The sequence below is a fragment of the Lathyrus oleraceus genome, chromosome 7 (assembly GCF_024323335.1).
Source record: "Lathyrus oleraceus cultivar Zhongwan6 chromosome 7, CAAS_Psat_ZW6_1.0, whole genome shotgun sequence".
NCBI lineage: Eukaryota > Viridiplantae > Streptophyta > Magnoliopsida > Fabales > Fabaceae > Lathyrus > Lathyrus oleraceus.
In genome coordinates this window covers 131,207,597-131,220,967 of record NC_066585.1, presented here as the reverse complement: position 1 = coordinate 131,220,967, position 13,371 = coordinate 131,207,597, and the positions used below count along the sequence as shown (strand labels likewise).

The 13,371-nt window shown below is 34.9% G+C and overlaps 1 protein-coding gene across 2 annotated transcripts; it reads right to left on the bottom strand.

Annotated features, from left to right (window-relative positions):
- Nucleotides 1–433: 433 nt before the first annotated feature.
- Nucleotides 434–3,613, bottom strand: LOC127106392 (uncharacterized). 2 transcript variants are annotated; one of them, XM_051043687.1, is made up of 2 exons: nucleotides 3,303–3,613; nucleotides 434–1,959 (listed from the first exon to the last, which is right to left on the bottom strand). In XM_051043687.1, the coding sequence occupies exon 2, from the start codon at nucleotides 1,945–1,947 to the stop codon at nucleotides 655–657; it is 1,293 nt and encodes a 430-aa protein (XP_050899644.1). In that variant the 5' UTR covers nucleotides 1,948–1,959; nucleotides 3,303–3,613; the 3' UTR covers nucleotides 434–654. The 2 variants fall into 2 exon arrangements, with proteins under 2 accessions (XP_050899644.1, XP_050899645.1); XM_051043688.1 differs by lacking the exon at nucleotides 3,303–3,613 and adding an exon at nucleotides 2,129–3,256.
- Between the last annotated feature and the right edge of the window lie 9,758 nt (nucleotides 3,614–13,371).

The window sequence follows — 13,371 nt, the reverse complement described above, 5'->3', positions numbered from 1 at the left end:
TTTTTTAAGGGAGTCGCCAATTGAATTGGCGCCTCCTTGCAATTTTTAAGAGGAGTCGCCAATTCAATTGGCGCCTCCTCCTAAAAGTGGGGTAGATTGAGAATTTTGCTGAAAACTGGGGTATTTTGGGAATTTTTTCGAAAAAGTGGGTTATCTCGGTAAAAAAACCAATTAATGAAATATAATAAATTTAAAATTTTCTTTTATCCATTATTCAAACAAACCTGTTTGTGCTACTATGTCTCTGAAACCTAGGGAGCTTAAACAGTCCCGCGAAAGCTCAAAATGAAGTTCGCATGATAGAAGCCCAAGAAAACTAGTTATGATCAGTTGAACACCTCATAAACACAGTAACCAACACCTACGGCCAATTTTCCCTTCAAATTAAGAATTCAAAACTTTAAAGACAATTAAGTTCAAAAGTTACAATTGATAACAGAACTAAAAAAGTACCGGAATGGTATGGCTCAAGTGGTTGAGTTAATAACAAATAAATCCGTGTTTGGCAAGGAGGTTTAAGGATCAAATCTTAGCTACTAACAATTAAAACTCGAGTATAAAAACAATGGCGTCTCAAGAACTATGAGTATTTTCTTGCCACAATTTAGTATGTCTCAATAAAAAACATATTACACAGATATTCTGGTCAACAAACTAGTCAACAAGAAAAAGACCTCCTTTTATGTATTCCAAACATGAGAATGGCAAGTCCATAGCATGTTCCAGTTCAAGGGATTTGGATATGAGAGTGTTTAGAACCAAGTCCCGGTTAATATATTGATTATCTCTACCAAAACCTCTACATGCAACTAGAGACGTATTACAGGTCCAAGGAACTGCAACAGTAAAAGCAATGCCAGAACCTCTTTTCTCTCCACAAGAGCTTCCAGTTCCTAAAAGCACGTCCTTGTATGCTTTGCACACTTGAGACACATACTTTCCCATTGGTAAAACTTGCTCAAACTCTGAAGGAGTTGATCCATCATGGTTCCGTACATCAACGTCAGAATGCAGGTTCACCACAACAGTACCATGTTTGGGATGAAGCCGGGTTTTAAGAGATTTTAGGAAAGGCGAATCTGGGTCCCATAACTTGTGGGGAAAGACATCATCACCATCATAAGCATCAACAAAGATCATATCATATAGATTGGTATTATTAGTAATAAATTCCTCAGCATCTGTTTCATGAAGGCAAATCCTCTCATGGGTGCCTTTCCACATAACTTCATTAATGATATCGGGTTTTGCAAAAGTCCGGTGACCTGATTCTGTCATGAGTGAAAATGCTGGGAACCCCATAGCACGAATTGATGCCGAGATAACAAGTGGATCAATTTCAACTACATGGACAATAGCACCTTGGATTTTACTTGCCAAAAACAATGGTAGGCTTCCCCCACCATGACCAATGCATAAAATGTGCATACTTTTTTTTCCTTGTAATGTGCTAACTATATCAAAATTACATGAGGATATAGCACTCAACCCAGCAGATACCATACTCTTCACATATGGAACAGCCAAGCAATGTGGTTGTTGCATAAGATAGACAAGTTCTGGCTTGTTTTCGCGGTAAGTTAGTAATACTTTTGCCGTGCTCTGGCGAGTAACATCATTGAAACGCAGCACCCGCCATTGATATCCAAGCACCCTCAGATTCCCTTCACTACCATATCCAGGATGCACCTCCTCACACCTCTGCTGCAACCATCTTTCCATTTTTGACCAATGCATTCTATTGGGTCGGGAGGAGGGATGTGCGACTACTGAAACGACACCATTTCCCTTGGCAGAAGTTGATCGTAGAATGGTTTTTCCGTCGTCGTTGGTAGAACCCCACCACTCTGAGGCATAGAGCCAGTCACCTTCGTCTTCTGAGCGCCGTCGCACCGCCGTTGTGAACCGGCGAAGACGGCAGAAACCTTCCCTACCTCTGCGCCACATCAGGTTTAAACCCTGTAACCCAACAACTACATAAGTTAGTTTGTGCATAATTTAACCATTCATCAAAAAATTCTAAATATTTAGGGAAAGCTTTACCACTACAGTTCCATGGATTTTCAACTCAAGTTAACATTCAACCTCACAATTTACAAAAAATAAAGAGCAAGAATTTCAAACTTACAGCAGCACCTAATAGAAAGAAAGGGCGAGCTCATCCCTTTCACTATATCAAATAGAAAACCGGGGCTGCAAACTTCAGATTCAAATACTGAAGATTGTACCCAAAATACCCTACATATTAACTTTCAAATAGGACAAGTCTTTTATCAAATGGAATATGTACAAGTCAACTTATGCTTGAATGAGTGGATGTTGTCCAAACTGGAAATATTGAGAACTTACACGTCAATGTGTCTATCTCAAGCTATACAACCAAAGGAAAAAAGGCACCAACAGTAACAGATAGCATAAATATATTAAACCAAAAGCAATCAGAATGAATTATATAGAGTCGTGTATGTCTTAGTGATTATAATTGAAATGAAAGTGTCCAGCAGGAACTATGACATACTGATGTTGTAAGAAAAATTTTCAATGTATTTTCAGAAATGATTTTTATAAATGACACACGGCAGAAAGATTCTTCCAGATAAAGCAATTTGTACAAACCCAAAAAATTGAGACTACTTTAACTGATGCTAATCATCTTAATAATGAAGAGAGTCTATCTTTCTATCTATCTATTTCTAAGAAAATTCTTCCCGCTAAATGACACATGGTAGAATTTCACACATCTCTTTCCCAACAAGTTCACATTTCTAGAATATTGCATGGGTTCTTCACTACTTTCAACTAAATCTTGACATAACCTCTCGCATTGTAATGACAACAAGTACAAAAGTTCAATGTGTGTCATGTTAAGAATTGTAATAACTCGTGAACTAGCACAATCACATCCAACTATAACGTATAAACATTGATGATTTTATAACTAATACAATAAAAGGGATGATAGATAGAGTAGCCAAACTTTTTGGGCACATGAAATGAAAGAAACAATATTTACAGTGTAAAGGACCAACAGGAATGAGTTTCAAAGAAATGGAACTTTGACTAACCAACTTATAATAAACTCTAACTAACCAATCAAATAATTAACTAGTTTTTATGTTCTATTAATTCAGCTTAATAATGATCCACTTCGTTTCAGGGACATTACGTCGAACACTTTGTAAGCAGTATTTGGAACATGAAAAATATGTAGTGACAGAACGTAGTCGCTGAAGGTGAACATCAGAAAATGGGTCACTGATCCACCTTGCATTGTAACGTAATAACTAAGAAGAAAATTTTACCTTGTCCAGGATGATACTTGGTTGCTATAAGAATGGAAGAAGGATGAAGATCACTTTCAGTGAGTTCCGACACTGCTACTTCCTCATACAGTTAGTGCTCGAAACGAGAGAGGTTTTTATTCGATATTTTTTAAATGTTAATCTCTTGCTAATAGAAAATTTTAATTTAAATGTGTTTGGTTCGTGGTAAACGGAGTAGAAGTAAAGGGAGAAAATGTGTTTGATTTAAAATCTATGAGGGGAGGGGAGTAAATCTCTTTTAAAATATTTTTTTCACCCAAATTGAGGGATTTGGAGGAGAAGAAAGGAGACGTGTACTTTAATATTTAAAAAATTATTATATTTATTAAAATATTTTTAGTTTTATTTTAATATTTCAATGTTATTTCTTTTTGTTTATTGCTTCTCTTTTATGTGATTTTTTTTTGTTGCTTCTATAAATTTATCATAAATATTCTTCATTTTCAAATTATTTTTCATATTTTATTATTATAAATTTTTTATTGTGTTTTTACTTTTATATTTATTAAAATTTATTTTTTTCCTTCTAATTTTTCCTTATTATATTTTTTTATATCAAATTTTAAATCATTCATATTTTATATATATATATATATATATATATATATATATATATATATATATATATATATATATATATATATATATATATATATATATATATATATATATATATATATATATAATTTAGTAATAAGTGATTTTATGTATTTTTTTGTTAAATGGTTCATTACGATTTTAAGATTGTTATCAACACATAATTTAATTTGTATCAGAGAATTATATTGTGAATCAAGTGTACTCAAATTTTTTTAAACATTATGTAGTAAGTTATAACTTTTTTAATCATTCAAAAATATAAATTTTGTGTTTTATTATTTATGCATATGTTATTACCAAAAAACTACTTATAAATTTTTCACTTTTTAAATATCACATGATTTATATAAGTTCATAAAGATAAAAATGTAAATCATTAATAAAATATCTCTCCTATCCTTGTGAACCGAACATATTTTTAATTAAAATCTCTCAATTCCCCCTTCTCTCTTCTCTTTTGAATCAAACATATAAATAATTAAAAAGATTATCTCTCCTTCCCTTCTATTCCATTCATTAAAATCTCTCATTTTTCATCCCTCATTTTAACCGAGAGAGGTTTTTATTTGATATTTTTAAAATGTTAATCTCTTGCTAATAGTAGTATTTTTTTTCCTCTTCATGATATACTAATGATGAAATTTCAAATTTTAAAATGAATAATTTATATAGTATTCAAAGATTATTTAGTACATATATTGAGAGTATTTCATCCGAATATTTTATATATTTTTTAATTAGGCGGGCTTAAGCCCAAAAGAAAGAACAACTACTCAAAAATAAATGGAAGCCCCAACTACATAATTCGAAAAGAACACAAAAAGATCCTTAAGGCAATCGTCATACACCCTAAATCCTAATTCATGATAAAGGCTTTTGTTAGTCAGAGCATCCACACTATGATTGGCTTCACGATGCACATGAGAGACTCTAACCTCTCACTCCTCATTCCAATAGTTCTTGATTTGTTTGACATACAAGTACCTTCCTTGACTTTGTTGTGTCTTTTATTAATAACCTCCATTTTGTTATCTATTTGCAACTCAATCTTCGAGAAACCTTTCCCACTAGCAAAAGTTAGGCCTTCTCAAACACCTTATACATCTCTATGCGAAAAGACTACAAACTCCAATTTTCTTGGAGAAACCTCATATCCACCTGCCTAATGAATCGTGAAGTAAACCACCATAACCAACTTTCCCATTTTTCTTTACAACACCATCCACATTAATTGTAATCCAATTCGCCTACGTCAATCTCTGCCTAATGCAGATCAAGTTCTGGATCAGAAAATGCAATTTTCTCTGCAACTCGAAGCCCATTTTATAATCTTGAAATCTTCTCTTAATGTCATCATCCAACACAGTTGGAGTAATAAAATTTGCATCATGCATCTTTGTGTTACACCAATACCATAATGAATGACATGGGAGTGTTCCAGTCTTCAGTGTTTCCATAACCATAATTGTTATGCAAGTTCATTCGCATTTATTACTACAAACCTGTATTAAAAAAAGTGTTCCAGCATAACTCTCTAATAAACAAGATCCAAATTGGTTTTAGCAACAACACAATCTCGTATAGCATGTAGCACAGTTTCAATTTCCTTCATGCAATCCCGACAGAAGAGGTCTCTAATATTCATCCTACTCAGGTGAAAATTGGTGATTAAAGTGTCATGATTGACTTGTCAAATGAAGGCCCTGATTCTTTCAGGGGTCTTTAAGTTCCATATTATCTTCCACGCTACTTCATGATCATTGTCACTACTATTGGAGTTCGTCAATAAATGATGCACATCTAGGAAAATAATGATCACATCTCTAGATCCTTTCCATTGGCACACATCCTTCCCATTATAGGCTCAAGGAGGGTGGATGGCTAAGATTTCTTCCACTATATTATTAGGCATAAATCTTTGAAGATAATCAAGGTTCCACTATCCATTTTCAATCATTAGATCAACAAAATTAGTAATTTGAGTATTGTTCATATTTGCAATTCATTCATTGTTTCCTATAACTCCTAAAGGAATCCAAGAATTAATCCAGGCGTTAGTCATTTCTCCATTCCTAATATCCCAACTAATAAGAGACTTTATTGACTGCCCCTTACCAATATTCTTCCAAAAATTGGAGTCAAATGGCTTAATAATCACATTGTAAAAGTTCTCATAGCCTCAACCATATTTACCTCTGAGCACTTGGCACCAAGAGACCTTCGTCCCCATTCATAAGCTTCCATCCAAACTTTTACAGGCTAGCTCTATTGGTCACAACTAGGTTCCTCGGTCCTAGGTCACCCATCATTTTGGGGTTAGTGATGGTTCTCCAATTAACCGCATGAATATGCTTATCACTCTTAGTGTCACCCCAAATAAAATTCCTATGGAGAGCTTGAATTTCTTTAAGACTTTGTTTAGGAATGACAGTGGACATTATAGTATAGGTAGGCATCGCCTCCAGGGCATATTTTACTAAAGTTACTCTAGTTGCAAAAGACAGGTGCTTGACTTTACAGCTTGTGAGTTTTGCCTTGATATTCTCTAAAGGATAGGCAAAAAAATTGTGTCTAAGGGTTTTCCCTATTAAGGTCACACCAAGGTACTTACCCAAGTTTTTTGTCTCCTTAAAATCTGAAAAACTCAGCAACTCTCGCTTAAGTATTTTTTGAGAATAACACTCTTGTCTTAGCAACGCTAGCTCTTTGCCCTAATTGCTGACATAATTTATTGAGAACACTTTCCACGCAAAGCTTTTGATTTGTAGTTGCTTTTCCAAAGAGGAGTAAATCATCAACAAACATTAAACGAGAGATGACATGGCTTCCCTTGCCCGCCTTAGTTCCAATCTAATCTCCTTTCTCCACAACTTCACTAATCATATGCAAAAGTTTATCCATGCATAACACAACGAGGTAACGGGAGATTGGGTCACCTTACCTTAAGCCTTTATTGGATTGGAAGTAACTATAATTAATACCATTCCACCTAATGTTCATGCTCATATAAGATATATTAGCCATGATGACTTGGATTAGTTTATCTAGAAATCCAATCTCATAAAGCACATTGTTAACCAAATTCCAAGTTAGATTGTCATAGGCTTTAGCTAGATCCACCTTAACCACAAAATAACCTTATTTTTCCTTCATTATGTTCATGTTATGCAACATCTCTTCAGCAATAATAATATTTTATTGTATGTTTCTTCCCGGTATGAAGCTCGTTTGGCAAGCGGCAATAATGGTATCAATTATGTCCTTCATTCTATTCACTGTGACTTTCTCAAAACCTTATAAATCGTGTTGCATAAATAAATAGGTATGAGTTGCTTAACACATGTAGGATCAAGGACCTTAGGTATCTAACATATTCTATTTTGTTAACCTCCTCAATAGTCTCAAGATTACTCCACATATGGTTTATGTCTCTGACAATGTTGTCAATAATTGTAGGCTAGGATTTTTGCAAGAAACATGTCGAAAACCATCTGGCCCTAGAGCTTTCTAAGGGGGAATTTGTAATAAGGCATGCTTAACTTCATAATAGCTAATATCCTCTTGCAACTTAAGCTTATCATGCATGTTAATTATAGGGAAGGAAGTTCTAGTATGTTTTCGTTGACTAATTCTAGTCTCAGTAGTATAAAGATTGTGAAAGAAGTTTTTGAACATATTTTATAACTGCTTTTGGTCTTCTATCCACTCTCTCATCCTATCTTTAATCATCATAACTCAATTTTTTTCTCCTTATTTGAACCTCTTTAATATGGTAATAGTGATATTTATGTCACCATCGACCAACCAACTAGCTTTAGAGCTCTGAAACCACACAACTTCCTCTTGGTGGAGGATCTTCAACAACTCCTTTTGTAAGTTCCTTTCCAAACTATTTATCCTTTCATGTCTTCTTCCATCTTGGAAGATTCTTTTAATATCTTAGATTCTTTGTAACAGGTTATTCTTCTGGACTTGAACATTATGAATAGTAAGGTTACTCCAAGATGAAACCCAATTCTTGAATTTTACCAAATTCCTCGAAATGGTGTGACCCTCATTCTAAACCTCATTGAGCCAGTTTTCATAAGTATCTTCGAGAAGCCAAGAACTTTAAAAGCAAAGTATTTTTGTTCTCCTTCTATTGCCATCTTCCCAAAGAGAAACTAGGATATAATGATGATCTGAGAACTCTATTATAGTGAGCACTTTCACAAATGTATCAGTAAATTGAATCCTCCATATATCATTACATGTTAATTTGTCTAACCTTTCATAAATTAGAGTTCCACCTTGTAAAATGAGGCCCTCCAAGTATACATGTACCTAGTTAAACCCAGGTCCATCAGTCTACAAGATTCCATTTGATGCTTAAAACGATCACATTTCTCCATTGATGCTTTGACCCCTCCTTTTTTCCCAGCAACACTTAAGATATCATTGAAATCTCCCCCAAAAAGCTATCCCTTATTTATGAATTGCAAAAAACTTTTTAATTTCTTCCCTAACTCTTTACGCCCTTCTTCTAGGGCTAACATAGGCTGGGGGTGAATAAACACTCATCTCCAGTTGTGAACTTCACATTAACATGCAGGAACTAGAAATACTTTTCAAGAACCTCACCCCCCACCTTATCATAATTCCATGTTAAGGAAATTCCTTCTGAAAAACCCTTATCTCTATTGCTAGTAACTTGTCAAAACCCAGCCTCTTAAAAGAGTTAACCAAAGTGCTTAGGTCAACTCTCGTTTCCATGATAACTAGAATATTCAGACGCAACTCTAACAAGATCTTTACTCGTTGCACCTCTAAAATTCACTAACATAATTTTATGACTTGTATCAACCATAAACACAATTTATTGATGAAATTCAAGCCATTATCTTTGGCTTTGTATCTACTCCACAACAATCATATCAGAATTTCCTTCTTCCAAACTCGTATTTGTATGACTCTCTTCAAAAGATTTCCCATCATTGATGTCATCTCCCTCCTTCCTTTTTTACGAATGTTTTGATCTCCGGTTTCATTAACTGGTGTATACATGTCTTTTTCCACCGCCTCGTTAGCTCTCAGCGCTTTTGGGACTAACTACTTCAAAAGGTCCGTTGAGCCTGTATCAGGCCTAATAGTATTTTTGGATCAAATGAGGGCCTATAATTGAGACTTATTTGTTAAGCATATCCCTGCAACAATATTCAGTAGTTTTTGTTTTTCAAACAACTTTTCATATGTTTCCTAATTCTTTCCATAAGGTTCCACATGTCTCCTTTCCTTTTTAATGCCTAGAAAACCTTTTTTAAACTTTGTTTTTTCCTTTGTTTGATTTGCTCAGTATTTTCATTTCCCTTTTTCCTTTCCATTTGAACGTTAGAGGTGCTCCTTTTATCACCTTTTTCAAACTTTTCCTTAATTGATGTGTTATCATTGCTTTTAATGGCTTATTCTTGGGAATTTACTATTTCCTAATATATAGCATCATCATTAAGAGTAATAAACCTTGAGCCCTTCTCATTCATTCTAGGTTTATTACCATTAAATGTTGTCAAAGCTCCGGTTATGTGGTTTGTCGATCCTGCATTTGCACCATTTTTGTGTTCCACTTCCTTTCATTTCCTTGTACTTATGGCTTTATGCATTATGGTCCAAGGCCCATCCTTTTTATCTCCATGAATCAATGTAGTAGCCCCTCCATCAACAAGTACATTATTTCTTCCCATTACCACATCTTTACTGATATGATCTACCTGATCAACACAACCTTCTTTGAAATGGCCAAAACAACCATAACTTAAGCACAAAAGGTGCAAACCTTCATATTCAATCTTATATAGACTTTTTGTAACTGCAAACATTGCCAACAAAGGTTTTGTTAGGTCAACCTGCACACAAAGTCTAACATACTTTCCTCTTTCCTTGCTCATAGTGTTCTTGTCCACTTTAACGGTAACACCAATATGGTTTCTAATGAAAGTAAGTACTCTAGCATCATAGTACTCAATTGGTAACCTTGAAACACGCACCTAAACAACAACTTGCTTTATAGCATCACTCATCAGAAAATCATGATACTCCATTAATTGGTGAATTTGTTTAACCAAGGAATATTCATATATTGTCATTGTCGATCTGTTCTCTAGAATTTCAATAACCAACATAGAATCCATGTTCATTTCCACATATCATAAACCTAACCTTTTCATGAGCTTCAACCCTTCAAAAACGCCTCATAATTCAGCCCTAATCACATACACATCCCAACGGGCTTTGAAAAACCATCCTTACATTCACCTTGACAGTCTCAAATAATGCCTCCACAACTATCAACCTTATTCTCCTTACACGCCACACCCATATTTAACTTAACCCAATTGTTCAAAGGGGTTTCCAACCTACCAATAATGTTGATTTTTCTCCACCCAAGGCCACTCTGTTGTTGATAATAGCAACCTCATAGTCATTTAACTTATGTAACACGTAACTACCTGGATTCTTAGGTCGCATATACGAGTTATCATGATTCTCCTTATTATGCCATGTTCATATGCTATGATACCTGATGACCTAAAACCTCTTCAAATCACTTCTCCCATTGTCCCTTGCATTAATGTTCAAACTAACCCAATCTGTTAACTCTAGATTGAAGAAATCATAGGCTATGTTACCAGGAACCCTATTCATTCATAATTTCATGGCATTAAGACAACCCCTAATCACATGCATGGTATGTTCACACAAAATCCCACAAAGATTACAACCTATTCTCACATTCCTTTCATGCTCTTTTGGAAGTTTCTTAGTAATCTATCATGACCAAACATCCACACAAAACTTTTGACTCTTTCCTGAACCTTGAGTTGCCAATTTTTTTCCAAACATCATTTATATCTTCTTTGTCATGCAACACCATCATGTTGTACAATTCTCAGACTTTTTTTTTGGGTCTTTTGTAGTTGTATGTATAATTTATATATTCAAAGATTATTAGTCCAGGATGTTGAAATGTTAAACTTGATTTGAGCCTAATTTTATTATTTGATTTTGGACTTAATTTATTTTGGGTAATGTTTCTAGAAAAGTCTTGTAGTATTTGGAGTATCTATATATTTCTTAAGATTGTAATATTTTCTAGAATACTCTTTGAATATCTAGAGTTGAGAACTCTCTAGAATTAGTGTGTCTAGAGTTCTCCTTAGAGTACTATAAATAGAGATGTAATCTTACACTTTTGCATCAAGCAAAAATACAAAGTTCTCTTTTCCATAAATAATTCTCCTACCTACCAAGTTTCTATTCAAGTCTCTAATATTCCCACACACTTTTCCTAAACACAAAAAGGGTTTCTTTCCAACAAAGTGGCATCACAGCTTCAAGGTCCTAAAAAAAATGGCGAATGGAGGTTTCCCTTTTCAAATGCCGATGCTCACAAAGAACAATTATGACAATTGGAGTATCAAGATGAAGGCGCTACTAGGAGCTCAAGATGTGTGGGATATCGTCGAGAAAGGCTTCAATGAGCAAGATGAAGCATCGCTAAGCCAAGGTGTAAAGGAGACATTGAGGGAGTCAAGAAAGAGAGACAAGAAAGCACTCTTCCTCATTTATCAATTGGTGGATAAAAATACATTTGAGAAGATCTCCAACGTAACGACAACCAAAGAAGCATGGGACAAACTTCAAACTTGCAACAAAGGAGTGGAACAGGTGAAAAAGATTCGTCTTCAAACTCTTAGAGGTGATTTTGAACATTTATTTATGGAAGAGTCCGAGTCAATTTCTGATTATTTTTCTCGAGTATTGGCCGTAGTCAATCAACTTAAAAGAAATGGCGAAGATGTTGATGAGGTAAAAGTCATGGATAAAATACTTCGCACTTTAAATCCAAGTTTTGACTTCATTGTTACCAGCATTTAAGAAAACAAGGATTTAAAGAACATGACTATTGAGAAACTTATGGGTTCCTTACAAGCATACGAAGAAAAACAAAAGAGAAAAGTTAAACAAAAGGAGGCTATGGAGCAACTACTACAACTCAACATAAAGGAAGAAAATTATGTGAATTACAAGAGCCAAAGAGGACGAGGTCGTGGCCAAGATCGTGGGCGTGGACGAGGACATGGAGGAGAAGGAAGAGGCAGTTATAACAACTACTCTAATAATGGAGAAAGGAGTTGGAATCCACAAGCAACAAGAGGTCGTGGAAGAGAAAATTCATGGTCGAGGTGTGACAAATCACAAATCAAGTGCTTCAACTGCAACAAGATCGGTCACTATGCATCTGAGTGTAGATTCTCGAAGAACGTTGTGGAGAAAGTTAACTTTGTAGAAGAAAAAGGTGGAGAAGAAGAAAATTTGTTGCTCGCGTGCCAAAACCAAGTTGAAGAGAAAAGAAACAAATGGTACCTCGACACCGACGCAAGCAATTACATGTGCGACGATCAAAGCATGTTTGTAGAGATCAATGAAGCGACAACTGGAAATATCTCATTTGGAGATGACTCAAAGATACCGGTCAAAGGCAAAGGTAAAATTCTTATACACTTAAAGAATGGGAGTCATCAATTCATATCCAATGTCTATTATGTTCCTAACATGAAGAATAATATTTTGAGCTTGGGACAATTATTAGAGAAAGGCTATGACATCCACTTGAAAGAACATAGTATTTTCTTAAGAGATTGTAGACATAACTTGATTGCTAAGGTGCCTATGTCAAATAATAGAATGTTCCTCTTTAACATTCAAAATGATGTTGCAAAGTGTCTCAAGACTTGCTATACCGACTCTTCGTGGCTATGGCATCTACGATTTAGACATCTCAACTTCGACAATCTAAAATGTTTATCAAATAAGGAAATAGTGAGAGGCTTGCCTAGTATAAACCACCCAGATCAACTATGTGAAGGATGTCTAGTTGGGAAGCAATTCCGGAAAAACTTTCCAAAGGAATCAACGTCAAGAGCGACAAAACCGCTAGACCTCATACACACTGATGTCTATGGACCAATCAATCCAAACTCTTTTGGTAAGAGTAAATACTTTCTCCTCTTTATTGATAATTATTCTAGAAAAAAATTGGTTTATTTCTTGAAGGAGAAGTCAGAAGTGTTTGAAAATTTTAAGAAGTTCAAATCCCTTGTGGAGAAAGAAAGTGGTCTTTCCATTAAGGCCATGAGATTTGACCAAGGAGGAGAGTTCATTTCAAACGAGTTCCACAAATATTGTGAAGATCATGGAATCCACCGCTCACTAGCAATGCCAAGATCACCACAACAAAATGGAGTAGCAGAGAGAAAGAATCGGACCATACTTAACATGGTGCGAAGCATGCTTAAGAGCAAGAAGATGCTGAGAGAGTTTTGGGTCGAAGCAGTGGTATGTGCGGTTTATCTGACAAACAGTTCCCCAACAAGAAGTGTGCATGAGAAGATACCACAAGAAGCATGGAGTG